The sequence below is a fragment of the Vipera ursinii genome, assembly GCF_947247035.1.
Source record: "Vipera ursinii genome assembly, chromosome: 13".
In the NCBI taxonomy this organism is placed as follows: domain Eukaryota; kingdom Metazoa; phylum Chordata; class Lepidosauria; order Squamata; family Viperidae; genus Vipera; species Vipera ursinii.
In genome coordinates this window covers 3,471,036-3,494,095 of record NC_139526.1, presented here as the reverse complement: position 1 = coordinate 3,494,095, position 23,060 = coordinate 3,471,036, and the positions used below count along the sequence as shown (strand labels likewise).

The 23,060-nt window shown below is 44.1% G+C and overlaps 1 protein-coding gene across 2 annotated transcripts in view; it reads left to right on the top strand.

Moving 5' to 3' along the window:
* The first annotated feature begins 216 nt into the window (after window positions 1-216).
* USP7 (ubiquitin specific peptidase 7) overlaps window positions 217-23,060 on the top strand; it is an 85,412-nt gene continuing 62,568 nt past the window's right edge. The window contains exon 1 of one of the 2 annotated variants that reach the window (XM_083372487.1): window positions 217-762. In XM_083372487.1, the coding sequence (XP_083228613.1) occupies window positions 654-762 (109 nt within the window). In that variant the 5' untranslated portion in view covers window positions 217-653. The remainder of the gene's footprint in view (window positions 763-23,060) is intronic. The other variant, XM_083372488.1, reaches the window with a different exon arrangement.

Sequence of the window (23,060 nt, the reverse complement as noted above, 5' to 3'; positions counted from 1 at the left end):
CTGCCCCCACCTCCCCTCACGGGGGCGCGCACCGCCCTCCCCCTCGGCTCCTCCCCCTCCTCGGCGGCAGCAGCGGCGGCGGCGCCGGCGTCGGTTGCTGTTCCCGGGGCGGCCGCGGCGGTGCTGCTGCTCCTTCCTGGCTGCTGCTCCCTCCGCGCCTTCTCCGCTCCCGCCGCCCAGCGACCCAGCCGGCCGAGAGGCAGGCAGGCGGGCCGGCGAGCAGGCGGCAGGCGAGTGCGCGGCGCGGCGGAGGCCCGGGGCCCGAGGGCCGGCGGGCCTCCTGACTCTCGCGGCGGCGTTGGCGCGGGCCCGGCCCGGCCCGGCCCGGCCGGGGCGCCCATGCGGATGTGACACTCGGCGTCGGCCATTTTGAGAGCGCGAGGAGGAGAGGAGGCGGCGGCGGAGGAGCCGCGGCCGAGCCAGGCGGGCGCGCAGGGCCGCTCTCCCGCCGGAGCCGGCAGCCCTCGCCGGGTGGGCCTCGGCCTCCCTCGGCCTCGCCCGCCGCCATTGGGCGCATCGCCAGCAAATACGTGCGCGTCTCCCTGCCGCCGCCGCCGCCGCCGCCCCTGCCCGCCGAGGAAGGCCGCGAGGAAGCCCCCGCCCCGCCCGCCGCCGCCCCGCCGCCCCCGCCCGAGGGGCCCCCGGCGGCCGCCATGAACCACCACCACCACCCGCCGCCGCCCCCGCAGCAGCAGCCGCCGCCGCCGCCGCCGAAGCCGGGCGAGCAGCAGCTGAGCGAGCCGGAGGACATGGAGATGGAAGGTAGGCGCCCCTCCGCCGGGACAGCCCCCCCCGCCTCCCGCCTCCCGCGCAGGTGAAGCGGGGCGCGCCCCCTCCCCCCGCACCCCCGGCGCTTCCGCCAGCCCCCCCGTCCCAGCTGATCGCTCGGTCTCCCCAACCCGGAGCCGCTCCGGGTGCCCAGCGTCGCCCGCCCTCCGCGCCGCTCGGGGCCGCAAGCCCCCGGCCGGGGGTCCCGATCGCCGGGCCGGAGAGCTCCCTCCCCGGACCGGCTTCCCGGCAGCGCTGGGTGGGGCTCGCCATCTCCCCGCCGCCCGGTGGCCCGGTGCCCCTGCCCCCTCGGAAGGGGAAGGGCGGCCTCTCCGCAGCAGGCCCGGAGGCTCCTTCCCGCTGCTGCGCCCCCCGCAGCCCCCGGGCCACGTGCGGCTCCGCGGGCGGCGGTGGGCAAGGGTCTCGGGCCCGGCAGCCCGGGCGGCCCCTGGGAAGACCTGCCCGGGCCCCCCTTCCGGCGGAGGCGCCTGCCGTCTCGCGCCAGGCCGGAGTTTGAAAGTTTGGCAGCGCGGGGGGGCGGAGGCTTCCCTGCTTGGCGGGCGGGCGACGGAGGGGGTGTCCTGGCCCGGGGAGGGGGAGGGGAGGGGCCGCCCCTGCGGGAATGCGCGACGCTCGGCCTTCGCGGGGGGGTTTGCTTTAAAAGCCCCTCCGGCCCCTTCCCATTGTAGCCTGCGCGCAGCCGGCCACGCGAGATGCTCGCCATTTTTAATTGGGACGCGGCGGCGGCTGCAGCTCGGAGGGGTTATTTACAGAGAGCGCCCCGGCTTTCGGGGCGGGGAAGCGGGCGGAAGGCTGGCTGCGCTACGCTGCGCTGCTTGCCGGAGCCAGCAGGCCCCTGTCCCTGCTCAGTCATGCTGGCTGGGCGAGAGGAGGAAGCCTTCCCTCCTCACTCCCCCCTCCCCCCCGGAGGATGCTGCTCCCGACCTCCCAGACCAGGAGCTCATCCTTTCTCCCGGTCCGGCTTTCCTCTTTCAATCCATCAGAATAGAGCTGGGAGAGCCCCGGGGTCATCTAGTCCAGCCCCCTGCTTAAGCAGGAGAAGCGTACCATTCCGGACAAATGGCTTAAAAGCCTCCAGGGATGGAGCGCCCACAGCTTCCCAAGGCCAGGCATTCCACTGGTTAAATTGTCCTCACTGTTAGGAAGTTTCTCCTATCAGTGGGATCTTAAAACTTTCCTGTTTATATTATCCAGTGACAGGGTTGCGTGCTTTAAGGATCATCTTTTTCTAAAAGAAGTAGGTGGGTAGGGAATTTTCTGGCCTTAATAAAGAGCGTTTAGACTACTTTGGATGCTCTGTAAAACACGTCTAGTTTTCTGCACATAGGAACATGGTAAGAAGTAGGGGCGTCTCTGGATGAGGAAGTAGTCACTCGTGCAGTCCAAAATAATACAGTTCAGACATGCAGCCTTAGGACTTCAGCAAAGACTAGAATTGTGTTACTTTGTGACAGCTCAGAAAAAAAGCACAAGTTATAGAGTAAAACAGTCCTGACCTACATGTCATGGGGCATGAACTTTGTTTAATCTTGTTTCTTCTTTTTAAGACTTGCTTGAACCTCAGGGGCCCATTCTTATTTCCTTCCCATTTACGTAGAACTTAAAGATCGTTCTCCTTGACATCCTAGTTATTTCAATATTTAAAGAACTGAGTACTACTTGTAAAATGAATTGAATGTAGATACAATTCTCAGCTTGTTTTCCCCCAACTTAGCTTACAGATCTTATGTTCTAGCCTATGACATTGTCCAGTTAACAGTAACAAAAATATTATGAGGTATACTGGGGCCTTCTCTCTTGTGTACATGTTTTGCTTCAGACGAATTAAAAGCTGTATTTTAAACTCTCTTAGGTGTTAATTCACATTTTTTGTGTAATCACCATAAGCAGTTTGTTGAATGTAAAGTAACACTTTCTTAGAAGTGTAAGTATTTTGAGGAGGTAACAAATACTTAGAAAGTCAGTTATTTCACCATCCCCGAACTATAGAAAAGTTGTTTGAGGTTTTGTCCAGGATTTTTTGATTCTTTATCCCATTGCCAAAAAAATCCATCTTCCTAGCAGATGATGCCTGTCTAGGACATGACATGAAAGTGGCAGGAGCTCCTTACTCTTTATTTGTATGACCTGGTATTCAGTGGTATAGTGCTATTGTCCATGGAGGCTTCTGTATAGAGCTTTAATAATTGTAATAGCCATGGATAAACCTATTTGCCAGGAATTTACCTAATCCTTTTTCAAAGTTGCCTAAACTTGTGGATTTCATGTGTGATGATGAATTATTGCTTGTTAATGTGTCCCCTGTCTCTCCTGAGCCTCGCAACAATAAGTTGTATATTTTGAGAAAACTCTTGGCTTATCCCCTGTCTCCATGCTGTTTATTCCTTCCCTTATTTTCCCACCTATTAATTGTCTTATAAACCAAGAACAGGTTGGAGTTGTTGGATTTATTTATGGGATTATCACATTAATGTAAATAGGATGGTTGAGCCCTAGTAGTTGATGGACCTGGGGTATATGAAAGTTGTGTTGGTGTTTTGGGGTTACTTTTTAAAAAAAATTGGCAGCAAATCTTTCAACAAGAAAAAGTGAACAAAAATGATTGCTTTAAACTTATTTAGTAAATAATATTTTGTCGGCTCTCATTCTGCATAATTATAACCTCAGTGGCATGTAGGTGATGATGATGATAGGAATAGCACTTAGACTTATATACCCCTTCACAGTGCTTTACAGCCTTTTCTAAGCGGTTTACAGAGTCAGGCTGTTGCCCCCAACAATCTGGGTCCTCATTTTACCGACCTTCCGGAAGGATGGTGAAGGATGATGATATCCATCCAGTCATGTGGGCTCTTGATGATTCTTTGGGCCAGATCTCTCCCCATCTTCTGATCTTTCTCTGTGCTCTGGCGGCGGGGGGGGGGGGGTCAGTTTTGATAGTGTCCAGCCACTGGTTTCTTTTTACTGCTAACTCTTCCAAGCATAATTGCTTTCCCCTGCGTGACATGGCCAAAATGAGTGATATGTATGATATTGAACCATTTTCACATCTTGTTCTTTGAAGGAACCCTAATCTGGGTTCCTGGTGTGAAAGTAACAGTTTATTTATTCCACGTCCCACAGGCACAGTTGTACTTAGCATGCTGTCAGTTAAAGGCACCACATTTTTATAAAAAAAAATGGTGAGATACTGAAAATCCTTGACTTACAACCACACCTGAGCCCAAAGGTTGTTAGGTGAGTTTTGCTCCATTTTATAGTCTTTCTTGCCACAGTTGTTAAACGAATCATTGCCGTTGTTAAGCGAACAACACGGTTGGTAAGTCAATCTGACTTCCCCATTGACTTTTCCTGTCAGAAGTTTGCAAAAGGTGATCACATGATCCTGGGACCCTGCAGCCGTCATAAATATGAGTCAGTTGCTGAGCATCTGAATTCTGATCACATGACAATGGGATGCTGCAACGGTTGTAAGTGTGGAAAACATAAATCATTTTTTTCAGTGCTGTTGTATACTTTGGTCACTAAATGAACTGATGTAAGTAGAGGACTACCTGTACATGCTTATCCAAAAGGATTCAGGGTTCAATGGAAGGAACAGATTTAAGCAAAGGCAGAATGAGGGGGAGAAAAGTATGGAGTTACTTCAGTTATATAAACTTTAGGTTAATTACAGTAAAAGGGTCTAAGGGTTGTGGGGTAATTTTGTTTTGCTTTTGCCAAAGGCTCCACATTAAATTTAGATTTGAGGAGGCATTTAAAGGTAGGAAGCGGATGGGGCAATTCCAGCAATACAGGCAGCAGGAGAAAGGGAGAATTGAGGAAGTAGAAAAACTGCATAATTGCGAGTGGAGAAACTGGATAGGCAATGGGGCACAAGAAGGATAAGGTCACTGAGGATTGTGAAAGGAAAGAAGGATAAACAGGAAGGTAGTTTAGTCTGACTGAAGGCAGGTGATGAGTACATTGGGTAGTGAATTTTGGATATAGAGTGTGACGTGTGGGTTTGGAGTTGTTGTTGTTTTTGTTGTTGTTTTTTGGGTTTTTTAAAAAGTAGATCAGTTGAAAGATGACCAGGAAGTAGAGCTAGTTTTTACACTAAAGGAAAGATATATTTTGCAATGTTGTCAAAGGAGAAAAGGTATGATTTGAAAATAGGAGTAGTGGATTCTGACAGATTTGGGATTATCAGGGAGATAGATGGGACACTGGAAGCTGTGAGCTGAGCCAGAAACACTGTGTGGAAAAAGGAATGATGGCAGTCTGGAGGACACCCCCACACCCCCCAAAAAAACAAATACAACGTTACTCACAACCATAATGGAGCCCAGAATTTCCATTGTGAGTCATGAGGGTCATGAGTTGAGATGACCAACCAGATTTTAAGATATTTTTTTTGGGTGGTGGTGGTCATTAAGTGATGGGCGGCAGTCATAAAGTGAACACTGCACTCATAAAGCGAGTCAGTGGATTGCTATGGGCATTATTTTTTTGACAGAAACTGGTCCCAAAGGCTGGAAGCCAGCAAAAAACATCATAAATCAGGACCAGGTGACTATGGAACGCTGCAATTGGCTGTAAAATTGTAAAATCCCCAGTGGCCAAAATGCAACCATGTGATTGAGGTATTTTCATCAGAATTCTGAAACAGGATAAGTACCTTTTAGGGAAGTGTCTGTTAGAACCTCGATTGGCTGCTAAGTGGCCAGTCATTAAGCAAGGGCTACTAATAACATGAGCAAACTTGAATTACAAGGATGCATTGCAAAATGCAAGTAGGAGAACAATCAGTTGTATAGAGATTAAAGAGAAAAACTGCAGTAGACTGTCAAAAACACCCACTACTCTGTACTTGGACTTCCGTTACAAGGGTACCGATTGTGATTGTAAATAAAGTATTAGATATAAATAGAGATTCTTGTACTGGCATTTTAACCAGTATAATAAAAGAAAATGCTGGTATAATTTTCCAGCAGATACTGCTTGAAGGCTAAGTGGATATTTTCTTTTTCTTGAGTTCTGAGAATGTGACTGAGTACATTTTTTAAAACATAGGTCAGATGTCCATTCCACTATTTCTGGAAGGATGTTTTTCATTTTGCTGCTGACACTCATGTTAATTTGTATCTTGATTAACTCATATTAAGGTACAAGTCAAATCCTTGATTGCTTCAATTTTGTCCTTAATTCCTTTGAAGTAAACATTAGTTTGGAAAACATCCACTTATCTGCAGTATAGCTATTTGGTTTTACCACATACTTTGCATTTCTTATACTTTGATTCTTGTAGCAACAGATTGATTTCTAATGAAACTTCAGATTTTTGTTTTGTTTTCTTGAGTTGTTCAGAGCCAGGATTTGTGTTCATAAAAACAAAACTATTTAACGGAAAGGATAGATTTGTTGCTGATGTGAGACGAGCAAAGCAACTAAATTGCACAAGGTGAAAAAAAAAGTTCCATTTCTGCATTGCTTGAACAGATCAGAGAGATGTCAGTGAGAAATAGTCTGATTTTTTTCCAGGGACTAAAATATATGGTAATTTCTCTGAGAAGAGACTATTCACATGACTAACTGAAATTCAACCTTCTTGACATCTTGTAAGAATACCAGAGATGCCCCTCCATCATGTAGATCAAGGATGTCCAGCCTTGGCTAGACTTCAACTCCCAAAATTGCTGGCTAGGGAATTGTAGGAGCTGAAGTCCACAAGTCTTTAAAGTTGGACACCGTGATAGAGATGTTGATTATAGCCCTTTACTTTTACTCCTGACTACATGCGCTTGAAAATGTACCAGAGAGAATGCAGGACATCACAAACATTCTGTTTGATTCTTGACGGCCCACATTATCAAGCCATATCTGAGTTGCTTGTTGATGTGAAAATATTTGAAAAGGGTTGGGACTTTTTTCCTATTTCTGTTTTTATTAATTAGTGAATGAGGTACTTGGAGGTGCAGAAGGGAAGGCTTCCTTTCCTAATTTTTCAGGTTTTTAAATTTGACTTGGGTTGATAAATTATTCAGTAGAATTATTTTCTGAACATGAAGTAAAACCCCAATAGATTCTAGTTCAATTCAGCAGATTTAATTGAAATTGTTGAAAGAGTCAATGTAAGGCCTTTTTTTTCCTTTCCTCTTTATACTAAACCTCATTTTCCCTTCATGTTACTGTCCCCCAAATAATAATAATGGGACAAAATCACCATTAGTCAGTTGCAAAAGGCAATTTTACTTGGAACAGCTTAAATCCCATGACAATTTCTTTAATGCCATCAAACAACATCAGCCTATCCCAGGTCCTTGGGAAAGATGGGTAAAGATAGTTGCGTAAAAATGCCAAATCCAATCTAATATGTCTGACTGTGACCAACCATAATTGTCGATTAGAAAAACAAAAAAGTCTGGATAGCAGATGTGGCAGTACCTGGAAACAACAGAAGAGAAAAGAAAGAACTGAAGGGGGGATCACAAAGCACAAAGACCTGCATATAGAAATTGAATGATTGTGCCAAAAGAAAGCAAAAATAGTTCCAACAGTAATAGGTGCCTTTGGTGCAATCCCAAAACATCTGGAGCACCACTTGAACACCATCAACATTGACAAAATCCCTACCAGTCAATTGCAAAAGGCAGTTTGACTTGGAACAACTTACATCCTACAAAGATACCTTTAACACCATCAAACAACAACATCTGCCTATCCCAGTCTTTGGAAGGTTTCAATAGGTGGGTAAAAATGCCAACTCCTGTCTAGACACCTGTGTGATGAACCATAATAAAATTTTTGGTAGTTAAGAGCCCATCACTTGAAGATTTAAGTTGTATTTTCTGTTTTCAGCTATTTGTTGCTATTTCTGAAAGTTAACAAATTGGTTAATGTCAAGAGTAACTTATAGTGTCATGTGTTTGGTTCAGGCATGCATAGGTTTTTAATAAAAAATTTTTTTAATGTTTTGTGTGTTTGATCTGTGGTGGCATATTTCTTGATAATATAAGAGCCTTGGTGGAGCAGTGGGCTAATGCCTCCTTAAGTAACACCAGCTGCCTGCAATTAGTGCAGGTTCGAGTCCCACCAGGCTCAAGGTTGACTCAGCCTTCCATCCTTCCGAGGTAGGTAAAATGAGGACCCAGATTGTTGGGGGCAATAAGCTGACTTTGTAATAATGCCGCTTGGGGTGTGTGTGAAAGCCCTAATAAGCAGGCATATACATAGAATGAAGGCTACTGCTAAGCTTGTAAGCCGCCCTGAGTCTTCGGAGAAGGGCGGGATATAAATGGAATTTTAAAAAAAAATGACTTCTTTCCTACATTTCAAAATTAGCTTATTATATCACAGATAAACTAGCCATAGTTTGTGCACGTACAAGTAGACTAAAATTCTTTGGAGGGAAAGCCATTAACTCCTTAAATTGCTTCAGAAGAGGAGGAGCCTGAGGCTCAGGATATTTGATAACCCTTCAAGGATATGAACCCAACCATATTGTAGCTGCGAGTAAGTTTTGTTGGGTGTCATCATAATGTGTCTCTACTAAACCTTAACAATCCTTGTCCTTTTGAGGAGGAACTACCAGGGAGGAGAGAGAGGATGGGTGTCTCTGAATCTCCCACTTAGGTAAACAGAAAGTGGCTAGGCATTTTCATTAATAAGACGCTCTTGCTTGGGCATATGTAACTTCTCTTTAGATGGTTTGTTTTGTGTTAACATTTGTGCTGGTGTATATTTTGATTATGACCATTGTTTGGTACAAAGTTGGAAAACCTTATTATTGTGTCCCTTCTCTGCTTTATCTTCTCTACATTAACTCAGTGCAAAGGAATACAGAATAGCTATTATTTTTCATAACATGCCATGGACACTTGATTAGTCCAATTATGTACTTGTCTCTATGTAACCTGTGGAAGATCAAAGCCAACAGGATTATCAGGGTTGTGTGATGCAATGGGCATCTCATAGGACCAACTGCCAGCTGGTTATAAGGAAGTGAGCGTGTTGTGTTAAATTCCTGTCTGTGGGAAACTATTTCTTTTATTTTTATTTTTATTATTATTATTATTATTATTATTATTATTATTATTATTATTAATTTATTTATTTAATTAATTTTTATTTTTTTTATGTGAGAAACTATTTCTTTGGGGAAAAGAAGTTACTGACCGGAAGAAACTGGGGGAGGAGAAAAGCTCGCTCCATGAGGTTTTCTGGGCCACTAACTATAATCGCTCCCCTAACAAAATGGAGAATGAGGATCTTGTGGGAAGATGCGTGTCTGATGAAATACTTGGCATGAAGGAGCTCGTCCTGGGAAGAAGTGGGGCATTCCTTCAGGAGATGGAAAGCTCCTGGTACTGGGTTATTTAATTGTTAGAAATTGTTACTTGCAACAGGTGGAGTCTGCCCGGAAATGGCCTGCATAGTGAATGCTGGGGTGGAGACTAGTTATGACTTATTGCCACCAGTGACATGAGGAAATATGAGATCCTGGAGTCCAGTTTGTTGCTTGGAAGTCGTTGAGAACTAGGATCTTCCGTCTCTGAAATTCTTTCTTCCACATGAAAACATCAGGTAGACTAAACTAAGGGTCTTAATGGTGGCATAAAGGGAAAGGGCGTAAATTGTTGGGGGGCTGGATTCATTGTGGGCCACACAGGACCTGCATTAAGGGGCATATAAGGACTAAGCAGGAACCGAATGGGATTGGTTCATGTTGATTGGAGGGAGAGGCATAATGGTAAGCTGAAAGTCTGAAATGTCAATTTTCAGCAACATTACTTTATGCTAGCATAAATACCAAATCTAAAAGATAATTTTGGTACTAAGACATGACATACTGACTCAGCAAATATTCAGAGAAATATTTAGAAGGCAAATGAAATCAGAAGACTTCCATAGTAAAAGGGTAATAATGGTTGTCTTCATTTATTGTTCCATATACTGGATAAATGTGTGCTACAAATAAATAACATGTTTAGATATCTTGAACTAAAATAGCTCATTAAACTGAACATGAAATCTAGCACTCATGGCTTTCAAAAGTAGATGTTTTGAAATGTTAAATGAAAAACTGCCAAGGAAGCCAAAAACAAAAATGTTAGAAATCCTTTAACCTAATCTTCGAATGAAGGCACTGGGAAAATCTTCCAGAACATCTCGAAATGATTGAGGAACATATTTTGGTTGGATTATCTGCAGACATCTGGAATAAAGTTCTGAGTTAAAAAAATATGTAGAACAATCCAACATGGCTTTTTAATGTCTGAATCAGAAGCAAGAGATACATGCTATGTGGGAGGGGAAAAAATTAAGCCAGTGTATGTGGGAAAATAGGAATGACGGTCACCTTCTTCCTTTTTCAGTAGAAGGTACCTGGGTGAGTGCCCCCCATATGTAGACTATAATTATCCTTTTCAAATGACCTCGTGTAAGTAGTATTTTATTTGATATTAAAACAGTGCTGCAGCCTTGTGATATTTTCAGGATATTGGACAAGACATAACAATTATTTTGAAGAGTTCTTGGGATGGCTTAGTTGAAATAACTTTCAGGTTGTTATCCCAGAAAAGTGATGCTGTGTATATAAAGTACAGAAGAGAAACCAGTTGGACCTGTACTGCTTTGAATGACAAAACAATAATTGGAAGTGGCTGTCAAGGTGTGGAGGCAGGAGTTATCTGGTGATGGGCTCCAACTTGTCCCAAATCCTTGGGTTGCTATAGATTCATATAGATAATTGTTAGGAAAATGGGGACAATGACAACAAAATTGTGAAGCCTCACAGCTCGTCTGCCAGTGCCTGGGACTTGTAGAATGGAATTAAAGGAATTACAAGCATTGAAAGAATTTCCCAAGGCACATCTCTTCTCTCACTGAAATTTTACTGATAGTTATATTGACAAGCATGCCAAGTTCTCAACTACATTTATATTTTGACAAGAACAAGAGTGGCAGGTTGCGCATAATATTAATTTATTAGTTTTATTCTCATTATCAGGATAGAAATCAGCCCGGTTTCCAGCTCAAGCCTCTTTTGTTTGTTTGTTTATTGGTTCTTTTGGTATTTATTTGTTTAGAGGCTATCAACTCTGGGTGGCTTATGTGATAAAAGAGCAAAGAAAGAAAGAAAATCCTGAACATTTGGAAGGGATAAATAAAACAACCTAAAGAAAATTGACAGGCACCTAACAGCTGCCTTACCCCAAAACTAGAGCAAAGCCAAATTTTCAGTGACCCTCCGATTGGGAACCATGGGAGGAGAGGGAAGAAGATATGCTTCCTGGGTGACACTCTGCACTTGTAGCACGTCCAGGGTCCCATCTTCCTGGGCAGATATCGGAGATCAACTGTCCCTCAAATAGCCAATCCATTTCCCATGAAGGGCTTTACAGGGGATAACCAGTACCTTGAAATGCACCCAGAAGGCAACTGGTAACCAGTGTAAATGGTAAAACAACAATGAAATGTACTGTGCTATATGTAAGTGTAAGCTGCCCAGAGTTATCCAATGGTAAGATGGGCGGCCAATACATTTCATACATACATACATACCGGCTGTTGCTTCTGCGTGATCTTCAAGAACAGCCCTAGGTATAGCATGCTGCAGTAGTCCAGTCATCAGGTGAACAAAAATGCCACCTTTATATAGTCTGAGGGCAACATTTGGTAAGCCAAGACGGGTGCCCCCCCCACCCCGCAAAAAATCATGTCTGATTCCTGGCAAGTCATTGCAGTTTTCTTGGCAAGATTTCTTCAGGAGTGCTTTGTCATTGCCTCCTTCCTAGTGCTGAGAGAGAGTGGCCCAAGATCACCCAGCTGACTTTGTGCCCAAGGCAAGACCAGCACTCACAACCTCCCTGTTTCTAGTTGATTCCTTCCTTCACTGGGTGAAGCTTGTGTTTGGTGTGATTTAGACCTTTTGGATTTGGATGCACAATCAAACTAGAATTAGTCAAAACAAAATTTTGATTTGGTACAATGTGTGAACTACACATATTTTCTCAAATTTGCATTTCACTGTTGGAATATTGCAATTAATATGCATTGAAATCCTCAAATTCTAAATACACTTGCCTTTATACAAACAGGACACAATCTGTCTTTTTCAACTTGTTTGTTGAAAATGGACTGTGGGGTATATTCTAAAAGGTTTTTAGATTACGCTGGAAGTGTATGAAATGGCTCACTTACAAAAGTTTATTTGCATTAATAGTCATGTACTCGTCCCAGCTTCTGCCAACCTAGCAGTTCGAAAGCACGTAAAAATGCAAGTAGAAAAATAGGGACCACAACGGTGGGAAGGTAACAGCGTTCCGTGTGCCTTTGGCGTCTGGTCATGCCGGCCACATGACCACGGAGACGTCCTCGGACGAGCGCTGGCTCTTCGGCTTTGAAACGGAGATGAGCACCGGCCCCTAGAGTTGGAAATGACTAGTAGGCATGTGCGGGGGAACCTTTACTTTTACCTATGTTCAGAAAATGTATACATTTCAGAAAGAAATCTGAAATATGTTGGCCATGAAAGCAGGAAACTGTGAGTTCAAGTCCTGCTTTAGCCATGAAATCCAGCTGCCCTACTTTGGGCCAACCACTCTCTCTCAAAGAGAGCTTTTTAGATAATTTTGAAGATTTGGCGTGGAGGGTAGAAAGTTTCAAGAATAGTTTTACACAGTAGTGGTGGCATTATTTAATTTACTTAAACTCCCAGAGGTCATAGACAAGCTTTTAACTATAGCTGCAGAAATATTTTAGATTTCCATAAGCACCTGTTGGGCTGCTGTTCATATTGTCTACCAGAAATCAGATAATTTTATGGCTAATAAAATATTTTATAAATCAAAGTGAGAAAGTATAGACCACAGTGTTGCACTTCTGGCTAGATAAATGGAATTGTAATTGAACAACACACTCTTGCTCATATCTACTAAGCAGTCTGCTCACTACGTAGGTAAATTATTCTTAGACAACTTCATTGATGAAAAATAAAAGAAGAAACTGAAACTGAAGGTCTGACCTTTTTAAAGTTTCTTATCACAGCTAAAAAGATCCAACATTGATAAAGACTGAGGTTTGAGGTAAGACCTCTTCACCAAGGATCAAGAATATCAAATAATGAGAGGCGTTGTAGCTTTGGGCATAATATATCCCATTCAGTTTGGCCCTGGATGGTGCCCTGATTTAAATAGATTTTAAAAAAATAATAATAATAATAGGTGGACTAAATGAATCTTCCATTCTTGTTTAGCCGCAGTACTGAACTCCTTTTAGAGTTGCATGGGTTTCTTCCTATAGTAATATCAGCCATTGTAGGAGGAACAAGCAAACCCAAAACATTTGAGGTGGTTTTGGTTTGCTCTTCCTGCTACACTGGCTGATACTACTATAAAGGGGAAAACCCACACAGCTCTTAATGGAGTTCAGTATTCCAGGTTCTGGGTTATTTATTTATTTATTCGGTTTATATACCGCCCTATTCCCAAAGGACTCAGGGCGGTTTACAAGGCAAAATTTAAAAACAATCCAATATAAAATTAAAATAAATTAAGTCTAGCCACAAAAATTAAATCACAATTTAAAAACATTAAACCCCTCAGTCCAGACCAGATAGCTCAAAGAGCCAGGTTTTTAGGTCCTGGCGAAATGAATGAAGGTCGGGGGCAGTCCGGAGTTCCGTTGGCAGTTGATTCCATAGGGTAGGCGCGCCCACAGAGAACGCCCTCCCCCTGTGGATCGCCCGTCGGCAATCCTTGACTGGCGGTACCCTGAGGAGGCCCTCCCTGTGGGAGCACACAGGACGATGGGAAATTCATGCTGGCAGCAGGTGCTCCCTTAGATAATCCAGGCCCATGCCATTTAGGGCTTTATAGGTCATCACCATCTAAGCTTAGATGGACTCCAGAAGATGGTAGAGGACAGGAATTAACAACAACAACAACAACAACAGGTCATCACCAGCACCTTGAATCTCACCCGGAGGGCAACTGGAAGCCAATGCAGCTCGTGGAGAAGAGATGTTACATGGGAGTATCAGGAGACTCCCATTACAACTCGCGTGGCTGCATTCTGCACCAGTTGAAGCCTCCGAGTGGTCCTCAGGGGCAGCCCCACGTAGAGAGCATTGCAGTAGTCTAGCCGGGAGGTCACGAGCGCATGGGTGACTGTGTGTAGGGCATCTCGGTCCAGATAGGGCCGTAATTGGCGCACCAGGCAAACCTGGGCAAAAGCTCCCCTGGCCACGGCTCCTATATGATCTTCCAAACTGAGCCGTGAATCCAGGAGGACGCCCAAGTTGCGGGCCCTATCAACGGGTGGTAATACCTCACCCCCCATAGTTAAGGATGGAAAAGATTGGTTAGTCTGAGATGCCAGTATACACAGCCACTCAGTCTTGTCAGGATTGAGATGAAGCCTCTTTCTCCCCATCCAAACCCGGACCGCTTCCAGCCAACGGGACATCACGTCGAGGGCATCACTGGGTTGGTTCGGGGTGGAAAGAAAGCTGGGTATCATCAGCATACTGATGATACCCCACCCCGAAACCACGAATGAGCTCACCCAGCAGCTTCATATAGATGTTGAACAAGAGGGAAGAGAGGACCGACCCCTGAGGAACTCCACAAACGAGAGGCCTCGGGGCGGACCTCTGCCCTCCCATCAACACCGACTGCGAGCGGCCCAGGAGGTAGGAGGAGAACCACTGTAAAACAGTGCCCCCCACTCCCAACCCCCTGAGACGCCGCAGTAGGATACCATGGTCGATGGTATCGAAAGCCGCTGAGAGATCTAACAGGACTAGGGAAGAGGAGCAACCCCTGTCCCGAGCCCGCCAGAGATCATTCACCAGCGCAACCAATGCCGTCTCCGTGCTGTACCCTGGCCTGAAGCCCGATTGGTACGGGTCCAGGTAATCAGCTTCCTCCAGGAACAGAGGGAGCTGAAGTGCCACCACGCTCTCAACCACCTTCGCAAGAAAGCGAAGGTTGGAGACCGGACGATAGTTGTTCAAAATAGCTGGGTCCAGGGCAGGCTTCTTGAGAAGGGGCCTCACCACCGCCTCCTTCAAGGCGGCAGGGAAGGTTCCCTCCCTCAAGGAAGCAGTTATTACTGCCTGGAACCAGCCTCGTGTCTCCTCCTGGGCTGCATATACCAGCCAGGAGGGGCACGGGTCCAATAAACATGTGGCGGAACTCAGTCTCCTCATGATCCTGTCCACCTCATCTGGGGTCACAGGATCGAATTCACTCCAGGTAACATTCTCTAGACCGCTCGATTCCTCCCCGTCAGTCTCTGTCCAGTCAGAATCCAAACCAGCTCGAATCTGAGCGATTTTGTCCGTCAGATGATAGCTAAATTCCTCAGCCCGCCCCTGCAAGGGCTTCTCCCTCACCTCCTGATTAAGGTTCAGGATACAAGCTGAACTTTTGAATTGGGTACGCTGGGTAAAATGGATATAAGGCATTCTATTCCTCTATCATTACTAATATTCTATAGGAAATTCTGTGAATTAAAATTACTGAGGTTTTCTTTCTGGGTCTGGTTAATGACTGTTGGCACTCTGGCAATGGATTTGCAAACAACCCGGATGTTGAAGAGTTTAGAATCTGCTCCGCCAGTCACCCTGGCAATATAGAGATGAGACAGTTCCATCTTGAGGTCATCTAGTTGTTTCAATAGCTCTTCATTATTCTTCTTCTCCCTCCCAAATCACGGGCTTTGATCTTGGGCATCACTGCAAGGGGGACTGCTACCACCAATGAGAAAGAAAAAGGAAATAATCCAGAGCTAATCTGAAAAGTGGTATCATCTGCATATCTTAGGTTTTTGATATTTCTCCCGGCAATCTTAATTCCAACTTTTGATTCATCTAGCCCTGCCTTTCTCATGATGTGCTCTGCATATAAGTTAAATGATACCACTCTAATGGCAGAAAGTGAAGAAGAACTAAAGAGCCTCTTGTTGCGGGTGAAGAAAGAGAGTGCAAAAGTTGCCCTGAAACTTAACATTAAGAAAACCAAGATCATGGCATCCGGCCCTCTCAATTCCTGGCAAATAGATGGGGAAGAAATGGAGGTAGTGACAGATTTTATTTTCCTGGGCTCCAAGATCACTGCAGACGGGGACTGTAGCCAAGAAATTAAAAGACGCTTACTCCTTGGGAGGAAAGCCGTGGCAAACCTAGACAGCACACTAAAAAGCAGAGACATCCCCCTGCCAACAAAAGTGCGTATAGTCAAGGCTATGGTCTTCCGGGTTGCAATGTATGACAGTGAAAGTTGGACCATAAGAAAGGCTGAGCGCCAAAGAATTGAGGCCTTTGAACTATGGTGCTGGAGAAGACTCCTGCGAGTCCCTTGGACTGCAAGGCGATCAAACCGGTCAGTCCTAGAGGAGATCAACCCTGACTGCTCTTTAGAAGGCCAGATCCTGAAGTTGAAACTCAAATACTTTGGCAACCTTATGAGAAGGAAGGACTCACTGGAGAAGAGCCTAATGCTGGGAAAGGTTGAGGGCAAGAGAAGAAGGGGACAACAGGGAATGAGGTGGCTGGATGGAGTCACTGAAGCAGTAGGCGTGAGCTTAAATGGACTCCAGAAGATGGTAGAGGACAGGAAGGCCTGGAGGAACGTTGTCCATAGGGTCGCGATGCAACCCATCGCGACCCTATGGACAACGTTCCTCCAGGCCTTCCTGTCCTGTACCATCTTCTGGAGTCCATTTAAGCTCACGCCTACTGCTTCAGTGACTCCATCCAGCCACCTCATTCCCTGTTGTCCCCTTCTTCTCATGCCTTCACAGCTAACAACAATAACAAATCTGAAAAGAGCGTACCTCTTTCTTACAGTTTCCTGAAAGCAGAATTATCAAAATAGTAGTTTCACAAGATAATTTACGATGCCTTATTGATTATTATCTTGGTCAGATACTACAAAATTGTCAGATTAGATAAGTAAATAAGGAATTTTATGTTAAAATTATTAATTAAAAATTAAAATTATCTTAAAACTAAAATTTCATAAGGAAGTATAACATGCATCCCCTTCATGGATTACTGCCTTGTCGTGGCAAAGGGGCTTGCGTAATTCAATGAAGCTATGAGCTATGCCGTGCAGGGCCACCCAAGACGGAAAGGTCATAGAGAGTTCTGACAAAACGTGATCCACTGGAGAAGGAAATGGCAATCCACTCCAGTATCTTTGCCATGAAAACCCCATGGACAGTACCAAAAGGCAAAACGATATGACGCTGGAAGATGAGCCCCTCAGGTCGGAAGGCGTCCAATATGTTACTGGGGAAGAGCAGAGGGCCAGTACTAGTAGTGCCAGAAAGAATGAAGCGACTGGGCCAAAGCCGAAAGGACGCTCAGCTGTGGATATGTCTGTTGGTGAAAGGAAAGTCCGATGCTGTAAACATTTTTTCTCCATAAGAACCTGGAATGTAAGATCCACGAATCAAGGAAAGCTGGACATGGTCAAACAAGAGATGACAAGATTGAACATCGACATCTTAGGAATCAGCGAACTAAAATGGACAGGAATGGGTGAATTTAATTCAGATGACCATCAGGTATACTACTGCGGGCAAGAATCCCTCAAGAAATGGAGTAGCCTTCATAGTCAATAAAAGAGTACGAAAAGCAATACTGGGATACAATCCCCAAAATGACAGAATGATCTCAGTTCGAATCCAAGGCAAACCATTCAATATCACAGTAGTCCAAATCTATGCCCCAACCACCAGTGCTGAAGAGGATGAAATTGACCGGTTCTATGAAGCCCTACAGCACTTTATAGAACTAACACCAAAAAAGGATGTCCTTATCATCGTGGGGGGTTGGAATGCTAAAGTAGGAAGCCAAAAGATAACCGGAATAACAGGCAAGTTTGGCCTTGGAGTACAAAATGAAGCAGGGCACAGGTTGATAGAATTTTGTCAAGAGAATACGATGGTCATAGCAAACCCTCTTCCAACAACCCAAGAGACGGCTCTACACATGGACATCACCAGACGGTCAGCACAGAAATCAGATTGACTATGTGCTCTGCAGCCAAAGATGGAGAAGCTCTATACAGTCAGTAAAAACAAGACCAGGAGCTGACTGTGGCCAGACCATGAGCTTCTCATTGCAAAGTTTAGGCTTAAACTGAAGAAAGTAGGGAAAAGCACTAGGCCACTCAGGTATGAACTAAATCATATCCCTGACGAATATACAGTAGAGGTGACAAATAGATTTAAGGAATTAGATCTGATAGAGTACCTGAAGAACTATGGACAGAGGTTCGCAACATTGTACAAGAAGTAGCAACTAAAACCATCCCAAAGAAAAAGAAATGCAAGAAAGCAAAATGGCTGCCTGAGGAAGCTTTGCAAATAGCTGAGGACAGGAGGGAAGCGAAAGGCAAGGGAGAAAAAGAAAGATACGCCCAATTGAATGCAGAATTCCAGAGAATAGCTAGAAGAGATAAGAATGCCTTCTTAAATGAACAGTGCAAAGAAATAGAAGAAAACAATAGAATAGGGAGGACCAGAGATCTTTTCAAGAAAATTGGACAGATGAAGGGAACGTTTCATGCAAAAATGGGCATGATAAAGGACCAAAATGGCAGGGACCTAACAGAGGCAGAAGAGATTAAGAAGAGGTGGCAAAATTACACAGAAGAACTATACAAGAATGAATTTAACGTCCCTGATAATCACAATGAGGTAGTCACTGACCTCGAGCCAGACATCCTAGAATGTGAAGTTTTGTGGGGTTTTTTTGAAGTGGGCCTTAGAAAAGCTGAGCAACAACAAAGCTAGTGGAGGTGACAGTATTCTAGCTGAGCTATTCAAAATCTTAAAAGACGATGCAGTAAAAGTGCTACACTCAATTTGCCAGCAAATTTGGAAAACTCAACAGTGGCCACAGGATTGGAAAAGATCAGTTTACATTCCAATTCCAAAGAAAGGCAGTGCCAAAGAATGTTCAAACTATCGCACCATTGCACTCATTTCTCATGCTAGTAAAGTCATGCTTAAAATCGTACAAGCTAGACTCCAGCAGTATGTGGATCAAGAACTACCAGAAGTACAGGCAAGATTTCGAAGAGGCAGAGGAACTAGAGATCAAATTGCCAACATACGCTGGATCATGGAGAAAGCTAGAGAGTTCCAGAAAAACATCTACTTCTGCTTCATTGACTATGCTAAAGCCTTTGATTTTGTGGATCATAACAAACTGTGGCAAGTCCTTAAAGAGATGGGCGTACCAGACCATCTTATTTGTCTCTTGTGAAACCTATATGTGGGCCAAGAAGCAACAGTGAGAAGTGGACACGGAACCATTGATTGGTTCAAAATTGGGAAAGGAGTCTGGCAAGGCTGTATACTGTCGCCCTGCCTATTTAACTTATATGCAGAGCACATCATGAGAAAGGCAGGGCTAGATGAATCAAAAGTTGGAATTAAGATTGCCGGAAGAAATATCAACAACCTATGATATGCAGATGATACCACTCTAATGGCGGAAAGTGAAGAGGAACTAAAGAGCCTCTTGTTGCGGGTGAAGAAGGAGAGTGCAAAAGTTGGGTTGAAACTTAACATTAAGAAAACCAAGATCATGGCATCTGGCAAATAGATGGGGAAGAAATGGAGGTAGTGACAGATTTTATTTTCCTGGGCTCCAAGATCACTGCAGATGGGGACTGTAGCCAAGAAATTAAAAGACACTCCTTGGGAGGAAAGCCATGGCAAATCTAGACAGCACACTAAAAAGCAGAGATATCACCCTGTCAACAAAAGTGCGTATAGTCAAGGCTATGGTCTTCTCAGTTGCAATGTATGGCAGTGAAAGTTGGACCATAAAAAAGGCTGAGCGCCAAAGAATTGAGGCCTTTGAACTGTGGTGCTGCAGAAGACTCGGGTCAGTCCTAGAGGAGATCAACCGTGACTGCTCTTTAAAAGGCCAGATTCTGAAGTTGAAACTCAAATACTTTGGCCACCTAATGAGAAGGAAGGACTCGCTGGAGAAGAGCTTAATGCTGGGAAAGGTTGAGGGCAAGAAAAGGAGGAGACAACAGAGAATGAGGTGGCTGGATGGAGTCACTGAAGCAGGAGGCATGAGCTTAAATGGACTCCAGAAGATGGTAGAGGACAGGAAGGCCTGGAGGAACGTTGTCCATTGGGTCGCGATGGGTCGGACACGACTTCGCAGCTAACAACAACAATAACATGCATATCGGTCTATTATCCCTGAGCATCTTTGTTTTCCTCTCCTTTGGGAAAAAAATGAGAAAAGCAAGAAGTTCTTAACGATAATTTGGGAGAATTTTGATTTCATTATATACTTGTGCCAGCTCTTATCCGCTCCTCCCTTCTATAATGTTGTGTTTGTCCATAATAACAATACCTTGTGGATAAAGTGAAAATGATAATTTCAGAAAAGCTGAGTACTATACTATAAATATCCTTTATGTTTTGGAATTGACTTTGTAGGGCAGGCATACTTTTTTCTGCAATTGTTCTTTCTGTTTTTGGCTCATAGAGTGATAACATCACCATAATAGGCAGAGGGAAGTCTTTTAGATATAATATTGAGGTGGCTTTAGAATTAAGACATCCATTGTGATTCTTATTTAAGGAGAGAAGTTGAAAAAAACCTGCTATTGAAAATTAGCTTTTTGGCCACTGAGGGATGTTTTGTTGTTGTAAAACAGGAGTTGAAAGGTACATGTGGTCCGTGATTTGCCCCTATATTATTAAGGCAGGATTAAAGGTAAGTCAACAACAACAACAACGGCAATATATATTTATAGATGTCATAAATTATGAGGTATCCCTTCTCCTAATGTGTATTTGGGTAAAGGTGCGTCTCAAGTATGAAAAAATTGAATTTTACAGATGGCATCCTCCATCCCTTAACCGCTGCACCATCAGGGCAGCACGGTGGCTCAGTAGTTAAGATGCTGGGCTTGTTAACTGGAAAGCCGGCAGCCCAAGTTTGAGACCCCAGCGCCACACAATGGGGAGAGCTCCCATCCTCGCCCCAGCTTTTGCCAACCTGGCAGTTTGAAGCATGCAAATGTGAGTAGATAAATAGGTACCACTTTGGTAACAGCGCTCTGTGACAACATGCTGGCCACATGACAATGGAAATGTCTTGGGACTCTGCTGGCTCAGTGGCCATGAAACAGAGATGAGCACAATCAGCAACAACTAGTGGAGTAAAATTGACAGGGACTCCTTTACCTTTACCATCCTCTATTGTGATTGCAAATCAGGTGCAATTAGTTATTTTGGATTTCTGGAATTGCATGAAAATACGGTTTCCACTTGAGGAAAGGGTAAAAACTTGCCGATTCAGACAAAGTTTGTTAATCTAGTTTGTGCAAGTCACTGTGAAAAGTCAGCATAGATCTAATCTCTGTATCTTGTCTGAGGCTTATCAGAGTCACATGGCTGAGATGGGTGGCCAGAGGAATAAATACTGTTCTGGGTAATGATGCACGGCTGTGCCTCTTTTGAATGGTGTGTCGTTTGGTGTTCTGTTCTCCTCAACTTATAAATCGTTCAGAAGAGGAGGGAAGCAAAGGAGTGTTGAGTTTTACCTGACTGAAAGATTGGAATAACATTTTCTGAAATGTGATTTTATTGTGATATCTTGAGAGCATAGAAGAAGCCATCTCTTTATTTATTTATTATTATCATTGTACTTTGTTTCTTAAACTGTCAAGGGTGTTAATCAGTTGTGGACTGTGTGTGTGAAGTATAACTGGCCACTCAAACATTTAAAATGATCATGGACTCAAAAAAAGTTATTTATGACCTGTCCTTGAAGTTATGACTGCCAACCCAGTTGGTCACATTTTGAGCACTTGGCAACTGGCTTGTGTTTACAACTGGTTGCAGAGTCCCGTGGTCATCTGCTTGTATTTTGTGACTTTTTTGCTGTTTTCTGGCAAAACCTGTTCTTTGGATAAGGTGGATTTACAACCACATAATTATTAAATATACGTGTGTAGATTCCCCAACTTTTAAAAAGGTTTCTGGATTACATTTAATCGCAGAATAATCAAGGCTTAGACGTTCTATATAGCTAACATTTAAAGCAGTGCAAATTATCTATCTATCTATCTATCTATCTATCTATCTATCTATCTATCTATCTATCTATTTATTATTGGGACTTATATGCCGCCCTATCTCCCGAAGGACTCGGCAGCTAACAACAATAACATACAATAAATACAGAAGTTAAGATAAAATTAAAATTAAAGGCCCCTGTAGAATAAATAAAAATTAAAATTAAAATAAATTAAAAATTAAGAGTTAAAAATTAAAAACATAATTAAAATCCCTGTCAGTCCAGGTCAGCCTGATGGACAAGGAGTGTTTTGAGGCCGCGGCGAAAGGACCGGAGATCTTGGGCCATTCGAAGCTCAGGGGGGAGCTGGTTCCACAGGGCTGGCGCTCCCACAGAGAAGGCTCTTCCCCTGGGGGTCGCCAGCCGACATTGCCTAGCTGACGGTACCCTGAGGAGGCCTTCTCTGTGTGAGCGTACTGGACGATGGGAATTTGTTCCCGGCAGCAGATGGTCCTGCAAGTATCCCGGGCCTAAGCCATGTAAGTACTAGCACCTTAAATCTTACATGGAAGTTGGGTTCAAAATACATCTCCCCCCCAAAACAAATATCAAAATTGCTCTTGTCTGCTTTTGTTTCTTAGATTGACATTTTATCATAGGACAAACATGATTTGACCACACCACAGTCCATCAGTTTGGACTGTGGTCATTAACACAGTAATTAGGGGGGATTTGCTTTTTGGGGGGGAAGAGACTGTACTGTATTTGTGTAGAAAAAGACCTGTTGGAGATGTAATAAGGATAATACTTCCTTAAAATACATATTTTTTCAATGATGTATATTTATTAAATTTTGGGAGAAAGTAAACTATATAAATACGATTTTGCCACAAAATCTAAAATTTTAAGGTAATATTCTCTTGAATTACACACCTATCACATGGAGTTTGACAACCAGACAATGTAAAGGGATCCTCTGTGCCCTTATTATGGCCACCAGACTGAGGTTGCAGTATTGGAGTGATAAGTTGCCCTTGGACTGAGGACCTGGTTGCCACCCATGAGCAGATGACCTATAGACCTAGAGGAGTATAACAAGATATAGGACTCATTTATGCAGAATAGATAAAATATGTACAATGTTATACTTTCTTTTTTCTGATGCATTTTTCCCCGGGGGGTGTGGTGGTGGTAATTTTTCCTGAAAATGGGAGGGATC